At 54.8% G+C, this 26,339-nt stretch overlaps 2 protein-coding genes across 4 annotated transcripts; both read right to left on the bottom strand.

The window, feature by feature from the left end:
* Window positions 1-1,782: 1,782 nt before the first annotated feature.
* Tmem184a (transmembrane protein 184A) lies at window positions 1,783-14,691 on the bottom strand. Of its 2 annotated transcripts, none has more exons than XM_048330405.1 (9): window positions 14,525-14,691; window positions 11,111-11,338; window positions 5,239-5,404; window positions 4,851-4,941; window positions 4,688-4,763; window positions 4,497-4,588; window positions 4,033-4,202; window positions 3,535-3,732; window positions 1,783-2,773 (listed from the first exon to the last, which is right to left on the bottom strand). In XM_048330405.1, exons 2-9 carry the CDS (start codon window positions 11,336-11,338, stop codon window positions 2,523-2,525), a joined length of 1,272 nt encoding a protein of 423 aa, XP_048186362.1. In that variant the 5' UTR covers window positions 14,525-14,691; the 3' UTR covers window positions 1,783-2,522. The 2 variants fall into 2 exon arrangements, with proteins under 2 accessions (XP_048186362.1, XP_048186354.1); XM_048330397.1 differs by lacking the exon at window positions 14,525-14,691 and adding an exon at window positions 12,026-12,289.
* Window positions 14,692-18,239: 3,548 nt separating this feature from the next.
* Window positions 18,240-19,833, bottom strand: Psmg3 (proteasome assembly chaperone 3). Of its 2 annotated transcripts, none has more exons than XM_048330437.1 (3): window positions 19,682-19,833; window positions 19,129-19,365; window positions 18,240-18,719 (listed from the first exon to the last, which is right to left on the bottom strand). In XM_048330437.1, exons 2-3 carry the CDS (start codon window positions 19,342-19,344, stop codon window positions 18,567-18,569), a joined length of 369 nt encoding a protein of 122 aa, XP_048186394.1. In that variant the 5' UTR covers window positions 19,345-19,365; window positions 19,682-19,833; the 3' UTR covers window positions 18,240-18,566. The 2 variants fall into 2 exon arrangements, with proteins under 2 accessions (XP_048186394.1, XP_048186385.1); XM_048330428.1 differs by having other exon boundaries at window positions 19,762-19,833.
* Between the last annotated feature and the right edge of the window lie 6,506 nt (window positions 19,834-26,339).

Genomic DNA, 26,339 nt, shown 5'->3' with positions numbered 1-26,339 from the left:
TCTGTGTGGGGCAGAGGATGAAGCCCTTGGACGGTGACCTGAGGCCACTCCAGGAAGCCAAGGACCCAGCCAGACCCGGTGGCCAGCCAAGTGGCTGGCTGAGCTTGGCCTTCTGTGGCGAGCCACGCCTCTTGCCAACCTCAGAGGTAGGAAGAAGGGAGGGTCAAGATTGCAGATCTGCCTCTGAGGGTTCTAAACCTGCCAGCCTTGTCTCAGCCTGTGCTGACTGGGGAGGATACCATGGCCCTGGTACGGTGGGTCAGACCTGCCAGGACCATCACAAAAGCTTGTGTCACCAGGAATGGAGGTGCTGGAGACCCCAGTTAGTCCAGGCTTCTCTGCAGCCAAGCCCAGTGGTATCTCTGGGGAGGTGGGTGTTTCAGAGTGGCCAAGGTGGGCATTGGTGCCTCAGGCCTGTCATCCTAGCTACTCAGGAGGCCGAGACCTGAGGATTGCAATTTGAAGCCAGCTCAAGCAGAAAAGACCATGAGACTCAACTCCAGTTACCTACCAGAAAGCTGGAAGTGGAGCTGTGGCTCAAGTGACAAGGCACTACTAGCCTTGGGTGAAAACGTTAAGGAACAGTGTGCCCAGGCCCTGAGTTCAAGCCCCAGTATCAGCACAAAAATACCAAGAGAATCCTGGCCCTGAGTAGAGGCAGTGTATGGAGGCCACAGACCTCCTGGGCGAGTTCACAGGTGGTTACAGTGAGGCCTGGGCAGAGCACATCCCAGAGCCTCCTTTCCAGTCTCCCTCCCAGCCCTGTTGACCAGTGGGCGGGCCTGCCACACAGATGGCAACAGTAAGGCAGGGGCGGGGAGGGACACAGGGAGGAGCCTGACCTATCTTATCTAGCTGCACAGCTGAACCCCAGAGAAGCCACTGGCTTTGTGTCCCTGTTCCGGTCCCTCCCAGACAGAGATGGCAGAGGAGCAGCACCTGCAGGGTAGCTCCTGGGGCCGGACAGCTGCCACCCAGCTGAGACTCCCTGACTGGTGGGTGCCTGCGGGCCTTCCCATCTACTGTGCCCAACTGGGCAGCAGGCTCCTGCTCCCCACACCCTAGCCTCTTGCTGCCTGTGCTGTGGGACCCAGGCCTTTTCCCTACATGCCCCCTCTGCCTGGGATACCCCTATAAGGAGACACTGCTCAGTGCTAGGTCTTTGCTAGAAGGTTCTCAAAGGGCACCAGTTCCTAAGGCTACCCAGCTCCTCTAATCCATGGATGCAGGTCTGTATCCACTTAGCACAGAGGAGGAAGAGGGGAACAAGGAAGAGGAGGAGGGGGAAGAAGAGGGCAAAGCAGTCTCCTGGCCATTCTAGACTGTGCCCCACCTGCCCGCTGCAGGCTGATGGAGTCCAGAGAGAAGCAGCTACTTCGGCCTCCCTGGGGTCTCAGAGCTGGACATCAGACGGCATCCAGTGGCATCTGATGGTGAATTTTAGTTTTCCCTACCTGACTTGAGCAACACTGGAGGGGGCTGCCCCAGGCAGAGGGTCCTGGGACCCTCCCCGACATATTGGGCCTTGTTGTCCTCTCCCATCCTGGCCCTGCAGGAAGAGAGGCTCAACAAACACTAGAAAAGCCAAGGGGGAAGTGGAGCTGTGGCTCAAAAATGGCAGAGCACTAGCCTACCACTCAGGGACAGGGTCCAGGCCCAGAGAGTTCAAGCCCCGTGACCAACAAAACACAAACAAACAGAAAACCCAAGGGGTAGCCAAGTGCCAGTGGCTCACGCCTGTAATCCTAGCTACTCAGGAGGTTGAGATCTGTTAGAAGCCAGCCCAGGAAGGAAAGTCCATGACATACTGATCTCCAATTAGCCACCAGAAAATTGGAAGTGGGTCAGCAGCTCAAAGTGTTAGATTGCTGGCCTTTAGCAGAATAGCTCAGGGACAGTGCCTAGGTCCTGAGTTCAAGCCCCACAAAGGACAAAAAAAAAAAAGGAAGGAGAAAATTCAAGGTGTTTATCTATAAATAAGGAGAGCTCACAGGGGGTGTTCGTGCGCTTGGAAGGCCATCCCACAGTGGTTCTGTGCAGATGGACGTGGCTGGGACCTTGCCAGGCCTCCTGTGGCTGGAATGGGGGGGACAGGGGAGCCTTCTCTATGCATCCAGGATGTCCTCAGCCAGGCTCAGCACACCCCCAGTACACGGCACAGGGTCCCTCTGTCGCCAGGCTGGGTTCCCATTTCTCCTGGAAGTCCCAAACCTGAGACCTGGCCATCCTCTACTGTGCCGTGTGTGTGACCCCGTGGCCACATTCATGTTCAGCCTTTCAGTGACCTCCTGAGGTCTGCGGCCAGGTCCCAAGTGGGTCCTAAGGCTTGTCCAGGGTAGTCAGGTGACTCCTCCCGTGCGGTGGCCCACAGGCACCCTGACCCCTGGCTGGACACAGCATGAAAAGGTGCCTATGGCCTTGCAGGCTGGACCTCCAGTAAGAGTTGTGGGTAGGGGACCCTGTCCTGCCCAGAGGCTCAGGCAGACTAAGCCCCCAGCCAGGCACAGAGACCCTGAGACACGCTACAGGTCCTCTGAGGGGATTAGCATGCGTTTCTCCACATTTCGACTTTTCCTGCCCCCTCCAGAGCCACTGGCCAGACCAGGGAGGGTGCCAGGTGAGGGGTGGCTGGGCGCTGGGGCCTCTTGTGTGGCCTGCTGTGTGTACTGCTGGTAGGCCGGGGAGAAGTTGTGGATGGCGTCCTGCACAATGTCCTGTGGGCTGATTGTCTCCTTGAGGCCACTGGAGATGCTCTGCATGGGTGCCGGGGGGCCTGGGGATGGAGCAGCAGTGGGCAGGGGCTCTGAGTACCCCGGCCAGCCCCAGCGCGCATGCTCCATCCAGGAACCCCAGGCAGCTCCATCTGGGGACCCCAGCCAGCCCCAGACCACACACTTTGTCTCCAAAGTCCACCTTGGCCAGGGCTGGGGTCCTCAGATATCTATACACCATGATCCTGGCTAGCAGGGTTGGTCTCTGAACCCCCAGCCCAGCTCCTCAAACATAGCCCTGGCCTTCAGCTCTCACCAGGGCCTCTTGCAAATCTCTCTCTCTCTCTCTCTCTCTCTCTCTCTCTCTCCTCTTTTGTGTGCTGGTACTAGGACTTGAACTCAGGGCGTTGCACTCTCACTTGGCTTTTTCACTCAAGGTTGTGCTCTACCACTTGAGCCACACATTTCCAGCTTTTTGCTGGTTAATTAGAGATGAGAATCTCATGGGTTTTTCTGCCCAGGCTGGCTTTGAACCCTGATCCTCCTGGGTGGCTAGGATTACAGGCATGAGCCACTGGCACCTGGCTTCTTTCCTGGGGTGATGCATGTCTGGCTCTGGGATAGTTGGCTGGGGCAGGGGGAGAGGTTAGAGAGCTGGGGGTCGGGGTGGGATTAAGGATGCCAGCTCTGCCCCTCCTCACCCCCCAGGCATCATCTCCATCCAGCCACAGAGCCCTTCACAGTTGGAGACCCCTGCCTGCCCCTGGCTTAGATGCCCACTCCAGGGTGCATCTGGGTGGCCTGGCTGGCAGGCCTGGCTTACCTGGCGAGTGCTCTTTCTTCTCGGAGTACACCTGGCAGGTGAAGGCATAGCGCAGGGCAATGGAGGCAAAGACCATCTCAATGCAGATGAGGAAGTTCTGGTAGCCCGCGGCCAGCGTGCCCGCCCCCACCCTTGTGCCGTCGATGGCTTGGACCTCGGGGATGACCCCACACCTCTCCAGGATGGCCAGCAGCAGCCCTGGGAATGGGCAAAAACCACTCAGGCACAGACCACAGCTCTCACCATGGCCAGCATTTTCTCCCAGGACTGAGGCTGGGAGGAGCAAAGGCCAGGTACCACCAGTCTACCCTGCCATTCCGGCTCCAAGCCTCGCAGGGACCAGGGCTCCCGCAGCTGCTGCATGTCCTCCACTGCCCCTGCCCCCCCCATCCCTCTACCTGTCGACAGGCCTCCCTGTGCCCCTGTGGCTAGGCCCTGCCACTGGGGAAACTGAGGCACAATTAGAACCCAGGTCCCATCCCCACGAGGACCACACACCCTGCCAGAAGGAGAGAAAGATGACCGCTTTGATGGTGAGAAACTTGAGGACCGGCTCAAAGGGCTGCAGGAGCTCCTTGGTGGCGAAGTAGAAAAGGAACAGGGCATAGAGGGCCAGGCTGACGGAAGTGTTGTAGACCAGAGTCACATACAGGTAGCCGCTGTGGACACTGGGCCAGAGGAACTGTTGGTCAGAGTGGTCCTTGTCCCCCCCCAAAGGCATGTCACCAGCCTGCTCTGTCCCCTCTGGGTGGGTCAGTCCTCTACTCAGGGCCTGGGACACACTGAGGAAGCAGGTCCTGGGGGGCTTCCAGACACTGTGCATGGTCTCTCTCTCACCAGCACTGCCGGCCTCCCTCTGTCAGGAAGCCATCCACAACCTGCCCTTCCTGGCCCCCAGGAGGACAAGGCCATGCTGAACCCTGTCTGCAATGGCCTGCTCCCCCTGCCCCCCCTCGCCTTACTTGAAGTCGCCATCGTGGTATTTGCCAAATGCCTGGAGGATGATGGTGGTCATAGCCATGATAGGTTTCACGATGCAGAACTGCAGCGTCGCCTGGGGACAGCGGGGAACGGTGGGGAAGCAGTGGGCAGGGCTGGCAACCAGCCTGGCCATGCCGGAGCGGCGGGCACACAGGTGGGCAAGGCCCCTCACCTGCTTGCAGAAGCGCAGGAAGCCAATGGAGTAGGACAGGCCCCGGAGGCAGCAGGTCCCATAGAAGCAGCTGGACCTGGGGGAGGGAGTGGCTGAGGGGCCCGGAGGGGGCGGGGCCTCAGTGGGCGTGGCGCGGTGAGGCGGAGTCAGGGGCGGGGCTTACTTGATAGACTTGCCACGGATCTCAGCCATGATGGCACTCTCGCCCCCTAGGTACTGGAAGCAGAGGCTGAGGAAGCTGTAAATCACAAAGGCTGCAGGGCAGCAGAGAGGCTGGCATGAGCCGCGTGCCAGCACCCGGGGTGCCCATGTCTGTCATGGGGGTTCAAGCTGAGGCCCAGGAGGGGCCAGCTCACAGCTATAGCTCAGAGACCCTCAAGCCTCCTAGCTCACCCTGGTTCCCTCTGGGAAGCCCCCACCCCCTGCAGGGCTGGCAGGGCCAGGTGCCCTGGGGCCAGCCAGGGGAGCAGGCCTAGGTGTGCAGCCTCCAGGACCCCCTACCCTGCCCCTCTACTCTCCTAGTCCAGCCTAGCCCAGACGCGAGGCAGCACCTTCATAGCAGTCTCGCACGGAGTCAAAGTAGACATAGTACTGGTGGTCTCCCAGGAGGAGGAGGCTGAGCCAGGAGTCGAAGGCATAGATGGGCACGATGAGTAGCAGGCGGATGATATAGCGCTGCTCATGGGGCACAGTGTAGGAGCGCAGGTGCAGGTAGATCTAGGCAACCAGCACAGAAGGTTTGGGTGGAGCCACTGGCCCACCACCCCTGCTACCTTTTGCCAGCCCAGGTGCCAGGAAGAAAGTGGCAGTGAGTGGCACTTCTGGCCTCTACCATGGCTTCAGATTCTCCTATATTTCCTAGTTCTCTGCTTCCTCTCTCTCTCCCTCCCTCCCTCTGCTCCTTCCTTCCTTCCTTCCTCCTTCCCTTCCTCTTCCCTCCCTCTTTTCCTTACTCCCTCCCTCCCTCCCTCCCTCCTTTCCTCCCTCCCTCCTTTCCTTCTATCTTTCCTTGACAGGGTCTAAACATATAGCCCCAGCTGGCTGCAAATTCTCCATCGTTCTGCCTCAGTCTCCTGAAGGCTGGGATTACAGGTGTGTGACACCATGCCCAGCTATCTCTTAGTTTTCTGCAGTGAACACGCTCACTACAATGACAAAAATAAATATTTTTCTGTTGCAATCATATAGATGAACATATACATAAAGTTACATATACACTTAACTTATATAAGCACATTTGTAGTCTGGCGCTGCAGTTTACACATGTAAGTCTGGCTATTCTAGAGATGGCGATTGGGTGGATTGTGATTTGAGGCCCAGCCTGGGCAAAAAGCTGGTGAGACTCCATCTCAACCATTGGCTGTGGGGACACATGCCTGTCATACCAGCTATAGTAGAAAGTGTAAATAGGAAAACTGTAGCCCAAGCTGACCTGGACAAAAATCAAGGCCCTATATAAAAAATAACCACAGTAGCCTGGTGCTGTGGCTCACGTCTCTCATCCTAGCTACTCAGGAGGCTGAGTTCTGAGGATCAAAGTCCCAAGCCGGCCAGAGCAGGAAAGTCCTGAGACTCTTATCTCTAATTAACCAGAAAACTGGAAGTGGTTCTATAGCTTAAGTGGTAGAACGCTAGCCTTGAGCTGAAGAGCTCAGGGACAGTGCACAGGCCCAGAGTTCAAGCCCCAAGACCACCACCACCACCACCCACAACAACAACAACAAGAAAAAAAAAAACACAAAGAAAAAGAAAAACTTACTCCTAAATAACCACTCATGTTATACAGTTATAAAGTTCAACCTAATGTGTGTTATTATTATTATTTATTTTTATTTTTTTTGCCAGTCCTGGGCTTTGGACTCAGGGCCTGAGCATTGTCCCTGGCTTCTTTTTGCTCAAGGCTAGCTCTCTGCCACTTGAGCCACAGCACCACTTCTGGCTATTTTCTATATATATGGTGCTGGGGAATCGAACCCAGGGCTTTATGTATACGAGGCAAGCACTCTTGCCACTAGGCCATATTCCCAGCCCCCATCCAATGTTTTGTAGACATATGCAGAGGGCTAACTCAAGTGAAATTACAGTGCCAAAAATGCTTGCCAGCTTTTGTGATAAACTTAAATTGTATGTTTTGTAGCTGCTGTTTTGAGACAGAGTCTCACTATGCAGCCAAGCTACCCTTGAACTCTTGAGCCTCCTGCCTCAATCTCTTGAGTGCTGGGTTTATAGACAGGAACCACTGTACCTGGTTTAAAATGTGTGTGTGTGTGTGTGTGTGTGTGTGTGTGTGTGTGTTTGCTAGCATTAGGGATTGGACTCAGGACCTCGAACTCTCATTTGGCCTTTTCATACAAGAGCTGGTGCTCTACCACTTGCTCCACAGCTCCACTTCCAGCTTTTTGTTGGTTTATTGGAGATCAGAGTCTCTCCAATCTATCTGTCTGTCCTGGCTGGTTTTGAACCTTAATGCTTAGACTTCAGCTTAGACTTCCTGAGTAGCCAGAATTACAGATGTGAGCCACAGGTTCCCAGCTCTAAAATTTATTTTTTCTTGAACAGGAAAGGGGTTCTACTACTTGAGACATGACTCTAAGCGCGTGTGTGTGTGTGTGCGCGCGCGCACGCTCCAGTCCTAAGGCTTGAACTCAGGGCCTTGGTACTGTGCCTGAGCCTCTTTTGTATATGAGGTGAGCACTTTACCACTAGGCCATATCCCCAGCCCATCCTGAGCCTCTTTTGCTCAATGCTGCGCTCTTCCACTTGGAACTACAGTGCCACTTCCAGTTTTCTGGTGGTGACTTTGAACCATGGTTCTCAGATCTCAGCCTCCTGAGTAGCTAGGATGACAGGCATGAGCCACCAGTACCCAGCCCCTAATCTTTTCTAATTATTTTTTGTTTTGGATCTAAAAGTTTTTGCACTGGGCTGGGCTGCCTGACACTCTTCCGAGTTCCGTTTTCCACCATCACTGAGATGACAGGTGCATAGCCAGTGGTACCAAGCTGCTGATTGAGATGGGGTCTCCATAGCTTTTTTGCCAGGCTTGGCCACCAAACATGACCCTCCTGATCTCCGCCTTTGAAGTAGCTGTGAGTAGCTGGGGTTAGGCTTGAGCCACCAGTGCCCTGTCTAAGATCTATTCTTTCAGTAACTTTCAGGCATATAACACATTGTAACTTGCAAAGTTCCCTTGGGCCTGAGACAGTGTTCTTGGCCAGCACTTCTGCAGTGAATACACTCAGTCATTCATTCCACCAGACTCCTGAGTCCTGCTAAGTGTCACACTGGGGACAAGGCAGGGGCGTGTCCCAGCCCTTGTCCATGCAGATCCACGAAGAGAAATCTGGCTGTCAACAGAGAAAGGCTTCAGAAACTCTTACTCACTCCTAGGAACTAGATAATCAGAAATTAAAAAAAAAAAAGACCTTCATCATAGCAATGCATAGGAAATGACTGCTAGGACCTCGACCTGGGACTGCCTGTTACACTGTGGACAGTGAAAGGATACTTAAAAAATCTCACCCTGGGCTGGGGATATAGCCTAGTGGCAAGAGTGCCTGCCTCGGATACACGAGGCCCTAGGTTCGATTCCCCAGCACCACATATACAGAAAACGGCCAGAAGTGGCGCTGTGGCTCAAGTGGCAGAGTGCTAGCCTTGAGCAGGAAGAAGCCAGGGACAGTGCTCAGGCCCTGAGTCCAAGGCCCAGGACTGGCCAAAAAAAAAAAAAAATCTCACCCCTAAGCTCAGCGACCATGGCTCACGCCTGTAATCCTAGCTAATCAGGAGGCTGAGATCCAAGGATCAAGGTTCTAAGCCAGCCCATGCAGAAAAGTCCCTGTAAGACTCTTATCTCCAATTAACCACTCAAAAACTGGAAGTGGCGCTGTGGCTCAAGTGGTAGAGTGCTAGCCTTGAGCACAAAGAGGCTCAGGGACAGCACCCAGGCCTTGAGTTCAAGCCCCACAACTGACCCAAATAAAAATTCACCCCCCATGACACATGTTCTTAAGAATGATACCTGAGAACCAGGATAGAGCCAGGCACTAGTGGCCTATCATCCCAGCTACTCAGGGCCTGAGATCTGAGGATCGTGGTTCAAAGCCAGCCTGGGTAGGAAAGTCCATGAGACTCTTATCTCCAATTACCCACCAGAAAACCAGGAGTGGAGCTGTGGCTCAAAGTGGTAGAGTGCTAGCCTCGAACACAAGAGCTCAGGGACACCGCTCAGGCCCTGAGTTCAAATCCCACAATCAACAACAACAATCAGGATGATAAACTAAGCAGGGTACTCAATGCATTTCAAATGCCTAGTAAAAGTGATTTGTGAAATACTGTGATTATAAGCTTTAAACCTTCCCAGATTTTCCAAATTTTCTACAAGAACATGGCAGAACAGGAACAGGGGCAGGAGCAAGCAGGATGCATGGTCCTGGGTCCAAGGTGCAGGGGCAGGGCTTCCTGGAGGGGGCATGGCCTGGGGGAGGCAGTGGAGGGCAGGCATAGGTGTGTGTGGCCAGGCACGGGGGGGGGGGGGGGGGACTGGGCCCACTGGCTTCAGTGCCAGGCTCTTATCAGGCACACCCTCTCCTGCTGGTGCTATGGGAGACCTCTCTGGGGCTGGCACTACCTGGTGGATGACCTTGCCAAGCTGCTGCCTCCTCCAGCCTCCACTTTCTCAATACTAAAGCAAGGGGCTGGGAATGTAGCTTAGTGGCAGAGTGCTTCCCTAGCATGCATGAAGCCCTGTGTTCGATTCCTCAGTACCACATACACAGAAAAAGCTGGAAGTGGGGCTGTGGCTCAAGTGGTAGAGTGCTAGCCTTGAGTAAAAAGAAGGCAGGGACAGTGCTCAGGACTTGAGCCCAAGCCCCTGGACTAGAAAAAAAGAAGAGGAGGAGAAGGAGGAGGAGGAGGGGGAGGGGGAGGAAGAGGGGGAGGGGAGGAGGAAGGGGAGGAAGAGGAGGGGGAGGGGGAGGAGGGGGAAGAGGGGGAGGAGGAGGAGGGGGAAGAGGGGAAGGAGGAGGAGGAGGAGGAGGAGGAGGAGGAGGAGGAGGAGGAGGAGGAGAAGAAGAAAAGCTAGGTGTCAAACCCCCTTTCTCAGAGGTCAGGCTCTCAAGGGGTGGCTGGTCTGAGGGTCTCCTCATACTAGGTGGGGCCTTAGCTTGGGCATAGGAGGTCTCAAGACCCCCACAATGCCAGACACACACACACACACACACACACACACACACACACACACACACACACACACTCCACTGCTTGGGGAGAAAGGCTGGCCTCATGCTGCCTCTGTCTATAGCTCTACTTGCTCTATGGGCCCCAGGATGTGGGCTGTCTGGGTCCCCCTTGCATCCTGCCTGTTGAAGTCCTATCTAGACATGCATGGCTCACAGGGGGTTGACTGCTCTGGCTGCCTGTCCCGGACACTTGCCTGGTCGTCCCCAGTGGCTCCTGCCCTGGGCCCATCAGTCCATCCACACCTGCTCCGGTTCCAGGGCCATACCAGAGGAACCACAGACCCCCTGCTCCCAGCACTCTTTCCCTTCTGCCCCGCCACCCCCCCTAGGCCTGTACAAGGGCCACACCCACCACACACAGACCCCCTCCCTTGCTCCCATCCCCCCCTCCCACGGCCAGCCCTGTCTTCATCCTTGACCTTCAAGCCCTGTGTGAGAGCCACGCCCACCACAGCCTGCTGGGAACACCTGTAAGTGCCTCTGTGTATCCCGGAAAAAGCTCAGGGCCCCAGCCTCCAAGCCCAGCTTCTGAGCTCAGTCACCCAGGCTAGCCCACCCCTATACTGGCCCTTCCTGGCCTGGGGCTCTGTCCCGTTCCCCCAGCTGTTGACTGCTCAGTCTGGGGGGCCTTGTGTGGCTAGGGTGCTCAGGATGTCCCGGTTCCCATGTGAGGAGATGAGGAAGGGCAGCCCCCTTGGAGGCACTGTGCCCACTTGCCAACCCCGCTGCCCAGCTCCCTGCCCTCCAGCCCCCCCCCCAGCTCCCTGCTCCCCCTAACTCCTTCTGTTTCCAGCTTGAAGCTCCCCAAAGATCAAAGTCCAAGTCCTTCCCAACCTTTTTTTGGCAGGCTGCACGCATGGGGGGAGAAGCCCTTCCACATGAGCCTGAGAAAGAACTGGGGGTGGGGGGGGGGTGGTCTCTCTGGCCTCAGTGATCTTGTCTGTGAAATGGGTCCCCATCGCTGACCTCATGCCCAGGGGTGCTCAGCTGGTACCCTGCCTCCTGCAGGCCGGGCTCCCACAGGCCCCGTCTCCCCGGCCCCAGGCAGTGGCCACTGCTGAGGCCCTGGGTGCCTCTCCTCTGCTCCAGCCAGGCCTGGGTGCCTGGTCCTGAGGGAGGGCATTTGCCAGCCAACAATCCCAGCCAGGACACTGGGCCTCTAGAGGCTCAGGCTGGGACTTACCTGGTGGCAGGTGAGCACCAGGGCTGTCCACACGAAGACTCCCGAGACGCCTCTGGCCAGCGCGGTGGTGAGGAAGAGCCGGGGGGCTCCTTGGGAGCCGTTCTCCACGCGGGCCATCTGGGGCCCGGCTGGCACTGTGGGCATGGCTGTGGGGGCGCTGGGCTGCGGCCAGGTGGAGGATGCCGGGGGCACTCCAGCTGTTCCCAGAAGCCCGGAGGCATTACTCATCTGGAGAGGACAGGAGGGCAGAGCGGGGAGGGGTGGAAGGCCAAGGGGCAGAGCAGGGCTGGGCAGGGCCGGGCCCATGCACTGCGGGAGTGGGAGCGCGTGGGGGCTGAGCTGCGTGGGGGCACTAGGAGCCGACTCTGCTGGGCTGTGTCCTCTGCCAAGCCTCTGCCCTGATGTGGTGGCCAGGTTTCCCTGGTAGCCCCCAGGCACTGGAGTTCTCTAAGCAGAGCGTCCCCTCATGGTGGGCACCTGTGCTCCTGGGGAAATTGGGGTCTGACTATCCCCCCCATACACTGCCCTGACCCCAGGCAGCCTCAGCCCAGAGGGGCTCAGCTTCCTCAACTCAGACCTCAGGTCCTTGGGTCCTAGGGACCCCTTCGTCCATCCTTCCCTTGCCCCCTGAAAGAAAACAACCTTCCAAAGAGGATCCACCCTGGGCAAGGGCTGGGGGCCTCCTGTCCAGCCTGCCTAGCCAGGGGTCGGGAGAGAAGCCAGGCAGTTCTACTTCTAATAGACAGGAGGGGGGCTCAGCCCACCCACCGTTCCAGCCCAGCACCACCTTGCCCTACATCCCTGGCCACTCCCTGCCTCTCCCCTGACCCTGACCCCCAGCCCGTCCTTTATCTCCCCCATGCCCTGTCCGTCCTCTCACGGCTCTAGCTGGCAGTCAGAGGGCCCAGTGCCTACCTCTGTGGGCAGGAAGCTCCTAACTTCAGCCTGGGGAGGCCTGGCCTCTGGGAAGGCCTGGCTGGTCATTCCCGTGGCCACGTGGCCTCCACTGGCAGCCAGTGTGGGGGTGGAGCAAAGCCGTTATCTGGAGGGCTGTACCAGGCCCGGCAGAGCGGCCAAGGCCTCACCTGGCCAGGGGCCGCCTAAGCTCCCAAGGGGTGGAGGGAGGGTGGGGGTGGAGCCAGGCTGGCCCCTCCCCGGGGACACTCTATCCCTCCCTGCTGTCTGTGGACTGGCAGCTGGCTCCCAGGTGCTCCCACCTGTGGGCACCAGGTGGCCAAGCAGCTGCCTACTTTGGCAGAGACAGGTTGGTTGTTCATTTAAAGCCAAGTGCTTGGTTTGTTTGCTTGTGTTTGCAGTGCTAGGTCTCGTGCAGGCTAGGGCCCTTTCCCAGCCGGGGCTTGGCCCTACTGCCTTCTAGCTGATGGGGTCATTTCTGAGACTCTGCAGAGAGCCCCTGCTCTAGCCCCATGGCCAGGTTGGCTGGCCTCCCTTCTCCCCCCAGCCCACCGTGGCCCATCAAAACTAGAGCCATGGGAGCGGGATGGGGACTCGGTGTAGATGGGGATCCTCTGCCCGGCTCTCCCAGTACAGGCCCTGGAGCCAGGAGTGGGCGGGAGCCAGGCTGAGCCACACAGGCACCATCAGGGAGATAAGGGGTTCAAGAGCGTCCCCAGGGAGGGCAGGGAGGAGGCTGGCTCTCCCCACCTGCTCTTGTGGCCTCTCCCAGAGGCAGGTGCTACAGTCCACACCCACTCAGGAGAGGCTACTGGGCAAGCTGGACCTGATTTCCCTGGCAGGGACCTTGATCTGGCCCACAGGACAGACCTGCCTGCCCAGATCCATCCCTGCGCGAGGCCTCTGACCACTGTTTACTGTGGCCAGGAGATCAGAGTCCCAGTAAGCCCCAGAGGGCCACCTGCAGCTCCCCTCACGCCCGAGGCTCCTGGGCAGGGCTGCTGCTGGCAGCAGGCCGGCTGACAGTACCTCCCCCAGCTGGCCATCTCCCTCCTCATCTGCAGTGCACCCAGGTCCCAAGAGGAGCTCCAAGCCCAAAGAGCTGCCTCTCCTCAGCCAAGCTGCAAGTCCTGTCTGTGCCCAGAGGGGACCAGACAGCCCCTGCCTGGCACCCTGACATTCTGGCTGGCTACCAGGCCCAGTGGCTCCCTGTCCCCAAATAGGGACCAACACAGTGGCCAGAAGCACTGGTGATAAGGTTTATGCTTCAGACAACTCCATAGCCCTGACCTAGCCACTGCCCACACCCCGGGCGTGGCAGGACAGGAGACAACAAGGGCGCCCTGCTGGTCAAGGCCAAAGAGTCAGGCCAGAAGCACAGGCACAAGGGTGGGGCAGCTGGGAGAGGAAGTGTGGGCTGCCTTGTCCCCCTTCAGAATGTGTGTGTGTGTGTGTGTGTGTGTGTGTGTGTGTGTGTGTGTGTACCAGTCCTGGGTCTTGAACTCATGACTTAGGTACTGTTCCTAAGCTCCACTTTTGGCTTTTTGGTGTTTAAGTGGAGATAAGAGTCACATAGATTTTCCTGCCCAGACTGGTTCTGAACTGAGATCCCCAGGGCCTGAATAATAATCTGAATAGCTGGGATTACAGCCACCATTCTTCCCACAGCTGCGCAGATTATGAATGTGCAGGTGAGGAGTCCAGCCTCTGTGCTTGAGGCCCAGGACCCACTGGCCCCCTCCCTGTGGGCCTCCTTCCAGCTCCAGCCTCGGGTCCCAAACCCCTGCTCTTAGGGGAGGTGAGGCGATAGCCACAGGAAGCATGGCATCCCAAGGCCAAGACCCTACTCCTCACCAGGGACAGGACTTGACACCCTTGACACCAACCCATGCCTCAGTTTCCCCAGGCAGTCTAAGCCTCCGTGTGCAGCTGCGAAGATCAGTGCATTTAAGGCAGAGACAGGGTGGACTCCTTGACACCTGCTGTACAGGTGCCAGGACAGCAGGGACCCCTGTGACCAGAGCCCAGCTGCCTGGTGTCTCATAGCCTGGGGAGGTATGGGTGGTCTCTCCTGGCTTCCAGCCCTTGGGCTGATGGCTGTTTGTACCCAGTGACCCCAGGCCCAAGGGGTCCTCATGGTGACGTGGGACCACGGTGTTCTTTGGTTTCCAGCCGGAGGGCCCTCCCTCCAACTCCACAGAGAGCCTGCCAGGACCTGCCTCTGCCTGTCTCTGCCCACAGCATGCTGCCAGCCTTGGGTGTGGGCCTGGGGACTTTCTACTAGGACATGGGTGCCACCGGGCCTCGGCTTGGGCCCTTCAGTGGGGACCAGTGGCACCCTAAAGCCCTCTGGGGAGAGCTGGGGGCTGAGGGGCTAGATACTCAGATTTTCAATTTTTTTTAAAATCCTGGACCTCTCCCCCTACTGGAGTCTCAGGGCCCCAGCCTGGACACGGCTCCCAGGTAAACCCCCACAGACACCCCCGTACCCCAGCTCACCTCCCTAGGGGCTCCAGGCTACTGGCAGGACTTGCTGGGCAGGTGGGCAGCTTGGTTTTCCAGACAGGACATGTCCTGCAGCCTTTGGGCCTGTGAGAGGGGCCACCACGGTTTGCCCTAAGCCCTCACGGCCCTCTTCAACACAACTAGGGACAGCCTGGGTCCCTCAGACACTTGCTGCAGAATGCTGGCATCAGAGTGCTGGCCTCGCCCGGCTCAGCCAGGAACTCCTCCCACCAAGCCCCAAGCCACGCCCCAGCTCAGCCAGGAGCCCCTCCCACCAAGGCCCCTGCCCGGCCCCCAGGGCCTCTGGCTCCTGTCTTTTTTTTTCTTTTCTTTATTTTGCCAGTCCTTGGGCTTGAACTCGGGGCCTGGGCACTGTCCCCGAGCTTCTTTGCTCAAGGCTACTGCTCCACCATGTGAGCCACAGCGCCATTTATGGCTCTTCATTTATGTGGTATGGAGGAATAGAAACCAGGGCTTCATGCATGCTAGGCAAGCACTCTACGGCTAAGCCACCTTCCAGCCCCTCTGGCTCCTGCCTGAGAGTGACATAGGTCAGGATGGATTGTAGTCCAGGGTGAGGGGTTCAGCATCCGGCCCTGGACCCAATCACACATGCACTGGAGGGGTCCTCCAGCCTTGCCTCTGTCCACGAGGCTCCTCTTCCTTCTTTGCCTGCTTCCTCCCTGGGGGAGACTTAGGGCAGGGTCACTGCCCAGCTCTGGCCGCAGGGCATCTGTGACTGTGCCAATGTCTCTGGTGCTCAGGCACCAGGCCTTGGGGCTGTGGGGTGCCACGGCAGGGTGTCGCTCAGGAAGCAGGTGGAGGGGCGGGCCTGTGGCAAGTACCCCAGGTGTAATACCCAGTGCCTCAGTTTTCTCAGTAGCTGTGGAGTGCTGGGGGAGGGCAAAGGTGGGCAGATGGTAGGGCAGGGTCTGTAAAGTGCTCCCCCCCTTTGTCCTGGCTGCCCTATCTTTCCCACAGCCCCTTCCCAGACAGCAGCATGCTGGGGTTGGCACCAGGCTTTGAACTCAGGGCCTTGCTCACTTACTTGGCTGGTGTTCTACTTGAACCCACATCTCCAGCCCAGCATCTTGCTGGTTCATTGGAGATAAGACTCTCATAAGACATTTCTTCCTAGGCTGGCCTTGAATTTCAATCCTCTTGATCTCTTGAGGGGCTAGAACTAGATGTGTGAGCACTGCTACCTGGCTTCAGTCTCAGGGTGTGTGTGTGTGTGTGTGTGTGTGTGTGTGTGGTGTGTGTGTGTGTGTGTGTGTGTGTGTTGGTCCTAGGGCTTCCACTCAGGGTCTGGATGCTGTCTTGGAACTTTGTTGCTCAAGGCTAGAGTTCTACCACTTGAGTCACAGCTCTACTTCGGGCTTTTTGCTGGTTAACTGGAGATGAGTCTCACAGCCAGGTGCTGGTGGCTCACATCTATAATCCTAGCTATTCAGGGTGCTGAGATCTGAGAATCATGCAGGGTTCAAAGCCAGCCCAGGCAGGTGAGTTCATGAGACTTACCTCCAATTAACTACCAGAAAACCACACGTGGTACTGTGGCTCAAAGTGGTAGAGCACTAGCCTTGAGCAAAAGAGCTCAGGGACAGTGCCCAGGTCCTGAGTTTAAGCCCCTCCAACAAAAAAAGAAAAGAAAAAAACTTTCCTGCCTGGGCTGGCTTTGAACTGCAATAATCAGATCTCAGCCTCCTGAGTAGCTGGGATTACAGGTGTGAGCCCCAGCACCCGGGCAGTCTCATTTTATTTTTACAGCTATTATTTTATTTTACAGCTTTGGGTAGATGTAAATTAGTGAGAGCCTGGGTTCAATCGCAGGTCAGTTTCAGTGCCACCTTGCAGGTTGGCGGCCTCAGGGCTTTGGGGCCAATAACACAGGGCAAAGCTGCCCATGCTGTCCTGGGCTACCACTTGCCTTGGGGCATCTGTGGGCCACACCTCCATTTCCCTGGGCCTTAACTGCAGCAACCTGCCTTTTACCGGGGACCCAGGGAGGTGGCCCAGGCCTGCCAGATCTGGCTTAGAAGTCCCCAAAGGAAGGGTTGGACCGGAACCAGGGCCTGAACTGAGTGTGTCACCAGTGGGACCTGCAAGCTTGCTGTAGTTGGCCCTGGCTTGAAGAAGGCAGTGAAAGGCAGGGAGGGCCCAGGCACAGGACCAGTGGAGATAGGCTGCTGACTGAGCCCCAATCCCAGGTCTGTGTGACCTCTGGGAGTCTCAGCTTCCCCATGTGAAAACCCAGATGTGAAGAGTGGCAGTGGTGAAGGCCAAGCAGGTCACTAGTGTGCGTGGGAGCTGGCTGAGTCACAGCATCCATGCAGAACCACACTGGAAAACCGACGCTCAACACCTGAGCTGGGGCTTGGACTCTAGTCCAGACTCAGCTTCCTCATCTGGTAAGGCAGGGGAGCTGTGGCTTCGCAGACAAAATCCTGATCGTCAGATGATGGTGGATAATTACAGGCTGACAGGGGACAGACAGGGCTCGCCCAGTCTCTCCGTAAGGCATTCATCTGAGCCGTCCCTGGTGGTGGCCTCCAGTCCCAGGGCCATCCTCACCACCACCTCCTCTGGGAGAGCTATGCACCCTGCTCCTCCTGGGGTCCGAGTCCTGTGGCAGGTGAACCCTGGGGGTTCTATAGGGAAGGGGGAGTGTCACTGGATGAGGCAGGTGGGAGGGCCAGGCTGCTGCTCTGGGGGCCTGGTTCCCCCCATGGGCTGAGGAGACACATCTGATCCTGGCTCCAGCCAGACCTTGCTGACAATGATGGGGAGTATTTCTAAACTGCAGGTTCACGTCAGGTTCAGTTATGCACACCTGTAATTCCAGCTCTGGGGGCAGCGGAGATCAGGACTGAGGTTTGAGGCCAGCCAGGGCAAAACTCTTAGCAAGACCTCATTTTAGTCAACAAAACAGGTAGTGCATGTCTACCAACTCAGCTATGTGGGAGACCCAGAGGGAAATCATGGCCTGAGGCAGCCTAAGTATAACTGTGAGACCCTATTGAAAAAAGAACCAGGCTGGGAATGTGACTTAGTGGTAGGGAGCTTGTCTAGCATGCACGAAGCCCTGGGCTCAACTCCACAAGTGGTGCTGTGCCTCAAGTGGTAGAGTGCTAGCCTTGAGCAAAAAGAAGCCAAGAACAGTGCTCAGGCCCTGAGTCCAAGCTCCAGGACTGGCCAAAAAAAGGGGGGGGGGGCTGCAGTGTGACTCAAGTGGTAGAGTGTCAAAGACAAGGCCCTGAGTTCAAATTCTAGTACAACAAAAATGGCAGACTTAACTTGACTCAGAACCTTTCCAGCTCCCTGCCAAGCTCAGGATAGACCACCAGTCTCAACATGAAAGCCCTCTGCCACCTGCCCCTCGGCACGGACTCACATCCAGTCGTGCCTCAGCAAGGCCCCTGTGGTGCTGCTTACGCCGAGCCCAATCTTCTGCACGCTGCTCCTTCTGTGCATGCAGCCTCCCCTCCACAGAACATGGCTCCCGAGGCCTGACCAGTGTCCCTGCACAGGAGATAGCAGTGACAGTTCCAGTGCCACAGGCAGAACCCATGCTGGGACTCACCCACACAGGCGGCAGGCAAGACCTATGCTGGGACTCATCCTGTCCCGGCGGCTGGACTTTGGTTTTGCAGCCATCCCCCCCCCCCCCCCATGGCCACTTCTCAGGGTTACTAAGGTCAGGGAAGGATTTTAGAAACTGTATTTATTTTATATTAAAAAAAATTCCCAAGTGCTACTGCACACAGAGCCATGAGTCACGAGTGGACTTTAGCTTTCCACGGAGTACATGCAGCTGTGAAAGCCACTGCTCTGTGCTTGTGTCCAACACCCTGGGTGCAGCCATCACTGCCACCCACCGGACAGGTACCGTGCAGCCAACACCTGCCCAGGCAGCACTGTTTCTTCTTGCTCCAAGGGCCAAAGGCTGCTCCTGCTTCAGACTGTGCCAGCGCCCGCAGGAGGGAGTCTCCATGACGTGTAGAGCAGTGAGCTGTCCCCCCTGGCTCCACTCTGGTCACCACACCTGGCACTCCCGGATCACCTCCTTCAAGGCCTTCAGCCCCTCCATGCTCTTGTCTTTCACGGCCATGGCCAGGAGGACGGCTTTGTTTCCTGCTTCTTGAGACACAAATGCTACCAGGTTCTTGGCGAAGACGTGAATGAGGGGCTGAAGGAACAATGGGGGCGGAGATGCTGCTTTGACACTCCATTTTCTCTTTCCAGGGGGACTGGGGTTTGAACTCATGGCCTCCCCCTCACCCGACAGGTGATCCATCCCTTGGGCTGTGCCCCTTCCATCAAGGCCCTGATGCTTCCACAACCCTGGCCCTAATGCTTGAGGCTTTCCAGGGACCCAGCTGGCTTCCCACACTGCCATTAAACCACTGGGTGGGTATGGGGCAGAGCTCAGCCAGGCATCCCCCGCTGCAGGCATAAACACAGGGAGTATGAGCATGTTGCGTTCAGGCCCCTGATGCCTTCCTGTGTGTCCTCCGTGCCCATCAGCTCTCATGTGAGAGTCATGACCACAGAAGGGAGGCCTCCCTGCCTCCCATATCCCTTCCCCACCTCTTTACCTCGTCGGGCCCGAGGAGGACTTTGGTGGTGAGCAGCGGCTTGCTGATATCGCTGGCCACGCTGCTGGGCTCCAGGGAGACCAAGGTCCCCATCTTCCCGAACTGAGTCACCAGTACCAGGATGTGGCTGCTGAACGCGGTGCAGACCACCTGCGTGGAGACCCCGCACACCACTTCTGTCTTCTGTTTGGACACCACCAGAGGTTGGCTTTCCATGGTCTGGCTCCTCAGTGGTGGCTTGGTTTGTAGATGAAGACCAGTTAAGTCAAGCAATGTCAGATAAAACTTGGGGGCTCTAAATCAGAAACACCACCCAGGTCCATTCACAAGCAAGTTGTCCGGCGGCTGTGAGAGCGCACGCTTATGATCCCGATACGGAGAGGCAGAGGCAGGAGGATCTAGAGTTCCAGGCCAGTCAGTCTGGGCCACATGTGTGCACGCCCACACCGACTGGGCCTGGAACCTTCCAGAAGGTTGGGCATCCGGCCTGCCAGCGGCCTGACGCCCCTTGCACCTAGTCCCGCACCGGCGCCCCTCAGTTCTGGATCCTCAGTTTGGGGGAGCCGTATGCGCCAGAGGCAAAAGGGTCCCCAGTGCGCAAAAGGCCCGCGGGAACTTGAACAGGACACTCACCGAGCCCGCGTCCGCCGGACCCAGGGCCACAGGACCCGAGACCACCAAGCCCGTGCCACCCACGCCCCGCCGAGCCGGAAGCCGCTTCTGCGCGTGCCCCGCCGTAGGGCCCACCCTCCGGGCCTGGAACTTCCGGTTCCGGTTCTCTGGAGTTGGGTCCGTGTGGCTCCCATTACCCGAGCGTCTCGGGTTCCGGGATGCCGCAGGGGAGCCTGTGGAGCGGCCTGAGCTCCCGGCCAGCGATGTTGGACATCTTTTCTCCTGTTGGAGTGGGCCAGGATCGAGCCAGGGTCGAGTGTGTGCAACCACAGCCCCGGTCTGCAGAAATGCTAGGGTCTTGTTTTGCAGACTGGTGCTTTTAAGTGCAGGGACCTGGGCCTAACCCCTGACCCAGATGGTGGCAGGAAGGCCTGCAGGACAAGTCCTGAGTCCACCCTCCCAAGCCCAGCTGAGGCCCAAGCCGTTGGAGTGCCCTAAGGAGAGCACAGGGTCCTAGTTAAAGCAATGAGAGACTCCTGGGTGCTCGAGGAAGGCAGTGGAGCCTTGAGAGCCCTCCCCAGGCATTGGCGTCCCTGCAGGACCAACTCCAGCCCCTCTGTTCACTTGTCTGAATCCTGATAAGCCGACTCAACCACCATGATGCCCCTGGGAAACCCCCAGTGCTCACCTGGTCCCAGAAAAGTCAAGCGGAGAATGTTCCTTTCAAAATGATTTCTGATTTTTGTTTTTGTGCCAGTACTGGGATTTGAACTTACGGCATGAGCCCTGTCCCTTAGCTTTTTCACTCAGGGCTGGAGCTTAACCACTTGAGCCACAGCTCCATTTCCAGCTCTTTGGTGGTTAATTGGAGACAAAGTGTCCCATGAACTTTCCTGCCTTGCTGACTTTAAACTAGGATCCTCAGACCCCAGTCTCCTGAATAGCTAGGATTATAGGAGTGCTAGCACCCAGTGATTTCTGATCTTTTGATCATACAAAGCATGGTTGCATTAGATAAACCAAGAGGGAATTTGGCTTTGAGAATCTTTGCATTTGGCACACAAAGGGAATCGGGTACAAATACTCAAGAAGTAAGAAGCTATCAATTTCTCAGCAAAGCCTGTTTGTCCTTTCTAAATTTAAACCCACAGCCACCCACACACCCCAAGAGTAAATTGCCAGCTTGTTGCTTTGCCTCTTGAAATCTTCAGAAGGGGTTCTGGTTTTTATTCCCCTATTACTGAGTTCTTTGCTCAAGACAAAGAGAAAATCTGACTTCCAGCCAAACAAAAACCTCGGAGTGAATGTCAACCTTTACAGAAGGGATGTTGGAGAACAAGGCAGACAACATTTTGATGCTGCTAAACAAATATGCAAGGGCCTGTAGTCTGGTTGTTTAAGGGTGTAGATCTATGATAAAAAGCAAGAATGAAGGAGAAGAGAGACCAAAGGTTGTCCTAGGCTGAGGTGGTGCTGGTCTAGATAGGAAACTTCTTATTTATTTGCTTGTTCATTTATTTATTTAGTGTGGGTACTGGGGCTTGAACCCAGGGTCTGGGTGCAGTCCCTGAGTTGTCTTGGTTTTTGTTTTTGCTCCAAGCCAAGTGTTCTACTACTTAAGCTCCAGTTCCACTTTTGGCTTTCTACTGATTAATTGGAGCTAAGAGCCCTGTGGATTTCTCTGCCACCCTCAGATCTCAGCCTCCTGAGTAGCTAGGATTACAGGTATAATGCACCAGCTCCTGGTTTTACTCATCTTTTTTTTTTTCTAGTCCTTGGGCTTGAACTCAGGGCCTGGTTGCTGTCCCTGAGCTTCTTTTTGCTCACGGCTAGTTTTCTACCACTTGAGCCATAGTGCCACTCCCAGCTTTTTTCTGTGTATGTGATACTGAGGAATCAAACCCGGGCTTCATGCATGCTAGGTTAGCACTCTACCACCAAGCCACATCCCCAGCCTTTTATTTATCTTTAAATGAATGAAATCCTACTGTTCTATACCAGATGAGGAACATTATGCCCGGGAAAATTGGAGGGACCTTCACTGGAAGTGCTGTTTGCTGGCTGGATCCTTTCAGGCCAGCAGACACTGTCTCTGGGAGGTGACCACCAGGCCCTCAAAGGCCTCGACTGTCTTGAGCGCAAACAGGTCCTTCCCTCTGTTTTTGTGGGAGGCATTCTCATTCGCATAAATGGTCATAGTTCTGATTTCTTTCAGTCCCCCTTTCTCCCTCCTTATTACTGACTTTCTCCATTTTGTGAAAAAAAAAATGATAAAGTCTCTCTCTTTATCCCAAGTTGGCCTAGATCGCCTGATCCTCTTGCCTCTATCTGCTGAGTGCTGAGAGTACAGACATGTACGACCATACCTAGCTGTCCTAGTGTTTCACCAGGGGGCAGCTAGCAGAAGAAGACAACACATCTGTGAGTCAGGCCTCAGAGAGATAGAACTAGCTTTCTATATTTAGATGATGGGCTGGGCACCTGCGGCTCATGCCTGTAATCCTAGCTACTCAAGAAGCCAGCCTGGGCAGGAAAGTCTATGAGATACTTTTTGTTGTTGGTGGTAGTTGTGGGGTTTGAACTGAGGGCCCAGGCATGTCCCTAAGCTCTTTTTGCTCAAGGCTAGTGCTCCCCCACTCTGAGCCACAGCGCCACTTCCAATTTTTTTTTTTTTTTTTTTTGGCCAGTCCTAGGCCGTGAACTCAGGGCCTGAGCACTGTCCCTGGCTTCTTTTTGCTCAAGGCTAGCACTCTTCCACTTGAGCCACAGCGCCACTTCTGGCCATTTTCTGTATATGTGGTGCTGGAGAATCGAACCCAGGGCCTCATGTATATGAGGCAGGCACTCTTGCCACTAGGCCATATCCCCAGCCCCGCCACTTCCAATTTTTGAGTGGCCAATTGGAGATAAGAATCTCATGGGCACTTTTCAGCCCAGTTGGCTTGGAGCTGCGATCGTCAGATCTCAGCCTCCTGAGTAGCTAGGATGACAAGTGTGAGCCACCAGCACCAGCTCTGCGAGACTTGTCTTGAATTAACCATCAAAAGACGAGAAGTGGCTCAAGTGGTAGAGTGCTAGCTTTGAGAAAAAAAGCTCAGGGACAGTGCCCAAGTCCTGAGTTCAAGCCCCAGGATCAACACACACACATACACACACACACACACACACACACACACACACACACGCACACGAAGGAAAGAAAAAAGAAATATATGGTACATATTTGGGAACAAGAGAAGGAAAACCAGCCACTAGCGTTCTTTCAAATGTCAATGCAGACACATATTCAAAGCCATGCCAACTCATCTTACCAAGTTGCAGGATAAAAAAAATGCTCACTCAGGTGAAGGCACCTGGAGACTCAAGGGCTTTCTCTCCATGGGTCTGGGCTCTGGGCTCTATGTCTTGTCTCCATTCTGCAATGGTGGAGTCGGCTCACCTTGGCTGATTTTCATGCTCAGTATTCCTGGTGAAACTCCCGGCTAGAATTTCCTTAGTTATTGGTGGGTTTCTTGACAGTTTTGGGGGCCAACTGTGGTCTGAAAAAAATAATTTGTCAGGCATGGCGGCTACCTGGGGAGGTTCAGATTGGGAAGATCATGGTCAAGAGTGAGCAAAACCGCCCCCTGAGCCAACAGCCTGGCTCAGTGGCGCCTGATATTCCAGCTACATGGGGAACATGAATAGGATTACTGTCTAGGCTAGCCAGAGAATAAATGTGAGACTTTATTTTAAAACAAATTAACAAAAACAATAACATAAATTGAATAAATGTGAGAGTTTTCTAAAAAAAATAATGAAAGCAAAAAGGACTGAAGGAAAGCTACTAGAGAGCCGCAATGATAAAACAGCTTGGTGTTGGCACAAGGTCAATGGAGGTCAATGGAACAGATTAGAAGACCAACCCAGAAATAAAACCACATACTTACAGTCATCTGATATTTGACAAAGGAGCCAAAGGCATACAATGGGGGGGAAAACATAACCTCTTCAACAGCTGGTGTTGAGGAAACTGGGCAGCCATATACAGAAAACGAAGAGTGGACCCCTGCTTGCCACCATGCACCAACATCTCAAAGTGGATCAAAGACCTCAACGTCAAACCCGAAACTCTGAAACCACTGCAAGAGAGCAGAAGAGACATTAGAATGTATAGGTATAGGCAGGGACTTCCTGAATAGAGTCCCAGGAGCACAAACAGTTAGGCGAGAGATTCAAAAGGTGAGACTACATTAAAATAAAAAGTTTCTGCACAGCTCAGGACATAGCTTGTAAACTAGAAAGACAGCCAACCAATTGGGAAAAGGTCTTCACTAGCAATGCAACAGACAAGGGCCTAATATCCAATATATGCAAGGAGTTGAAGAAACTAACCCTGCCAAATTTAGTACACCAATTACTAAATTGGCAAGGGAGCTAAGAAGAGACTTCAAGAAGTGGTAAGAATGGAAAAGAAACACATGAGGAAATGCTCATCATCTCTGGCCATAAAGGAAATACAAAGCAAAACAACCCTGAGATATCATCTTACCCCAGGTAGATTGGCCAGCATTTTGAATTCTAACGACACATGCTGGCAGAGATGTGGGGAAAAAGGAACCCTACTGCACTGCTGATGGGAATGTAAACTAGTACGACCACTCTGGAAAGCATTCTGGAGGTTCCTCAAAAAACTAAACATAGACCTTCCCTACAACCCATGCCATTCCTTGGCATCTACCTTGAGCACCATGAGCCAGGATATGATAAAGACACCTGCACATCCATGTTCAGTGTGATACCTATACACAATGGAATCTTACATAGACATTAGAAAGAATAAAACGTTATTTTCAGGGAAATGGATGGAACTAGAACGAATCATATTAAGTAAGATAAGCCAAGATCAGAGAGGCAAACAGCGTTCATTCTCCCAGGTATGCAGAAATTAGATCTAAAATGCACAGGGATAAGACAAATTACTCAGGATTCTAGATACTCACATACAGTGAGACCCAAAGAGGATAGTCTTAGGAGAGAATCACAAAGGTGCAATATACAAGCACCTCTTCATATGTATATAAAATAATATACATACTGAAACAAACTCCAAAGATATGGGAACAAAGGGCTTTTTTTTTCCTAATTTGTTTTTACTTTATATATGGTATATTCACGTGCACATCTGTGGGAGGGTGGGGGGAGGCCACAGAACCAGAGATAAAGGGTGAAAAAGTGCAGCACTAGGCACTGGACACTGATGATAGAGAACTATGCAACTTGTGGGCTGAGATGGGAGGGAGGGAATGGGGGAGAATGAGGGACCTGATGACACTGTGAGAAAGGAAATGTACTTACTCCCTGGTGGATGTAAAGGTAACCCCGCTGTGTATCACCTCTAAAACAACAATAAAGTACATTGAACAAAAAAAGGGCTAGAAGCATGGCTCACCTGCCTAGTAAGCATAAAGCCTTGAGTTTAAACGGCAGCATGATAAATAATTGATATAGATAGATAGATAGCTATATCTGTCATTTGTGGGGCTTGAACAGTGCCTGGGCACTGTCCCTGAGCTCTTCATGCTCAAGGCTAGCACTCTATCACTTGAGCCACGGCTCCATTTCTGATTTTCCGAGTGGTTCATTGGAGATAAGAGTCTCATGGGGACTTTTCTACCTGGGCTGGTTTTGAACCTCAAGCCCTCAGCCTCCTGAGTAGCTAGGATTATAGGTGTGAGCCACAACTGCCCATCAAAAAAAAATTAATGATTTTTAAAAATGACATGAAGCCTAGTTTCAAAACGGGTGCACACACAGTACACTGAATGGCATTTTGTCCCCCCCCCCCAGGTGGTTGGCTACCTCCCCCCCCCCCCCGCCCCGCCACTTCTCCAGGCTTGCAGAAGCAGAACCATGAGAGCTGGTGACATGGCCGGCGCTGTCCTCACACCCTGCTCCCCAGAAGCCTTGAGCACACAGGCGGCTGGGCCTGGCAGGCTTAAAGCGGCAGCCAAGCAGCAGGCCAACAACCCTGTGGTCCTCAGCCCCCCAAAATCAGTGCAGCTCCCTGCCTCTGTCTTCACCCCCAGCCTGGGCAGCATCAGGCCCTGTTCCACCCCGGGGGGGGGGGTTACTGTTAGGGGTGCACACAGCATCCACAAAGACCCTGGGGGGAAACAGCATCCCAGACAGACATAAAACATTCTAATTAGAGCTCACCCTAGGACGAAGATTGCCTTTAGTGCTGAGGGAAGGAGGGGATAGAAGAAACATTTTTTTCCATGCTGAGGGAGGCGGCAGAATATAAGAAAGGTATTTGCCACAGAGAGTTTCAGGAGAGAATAAAGCACATCTATTGTATTACAAGCATAAAACCTTGGATCATCTAGATGAAATTCCAATTGCTCCCCGGGGAAATGAATAAATACTATTAAAACCCAAATCCAATTTATAAGAAGGATGCAGGGAGACGACCATACAGAAAGGGAATAAATCCTCTACCCAGGGAACATTAACTTTTCTTTTTGGTAGTGCTGGAGTTTGAAATCTCCAGGGAGGTGCTTTACCACTGGAGCCGAACTCCTCCCCCCTCATTTTGCTTTACTTATTTATTTTTTTCT

Source organism: Perognathus longimembris, chromosome 1 (genome assembly GCF_023159225.1).
Source record: "Perognathus longimembris pacificus isolate PPM17 chromosome 1, ASM2315922v1, whole genome shotgun sequence".
In the NCBI taxonomy this organism is placed as follows: domain Eukaryota; kingdom Metazoa; phylum Chordata; class Mammalia; order Rodentia; family Heteromyidae; genus Perognathus; species Perognathus longimembris.
The sequence above is the reverse complement of the archived record's forward strand: the minus strand, read 5'-3'. Positions and strand labels throughout refer to the sequence as shown.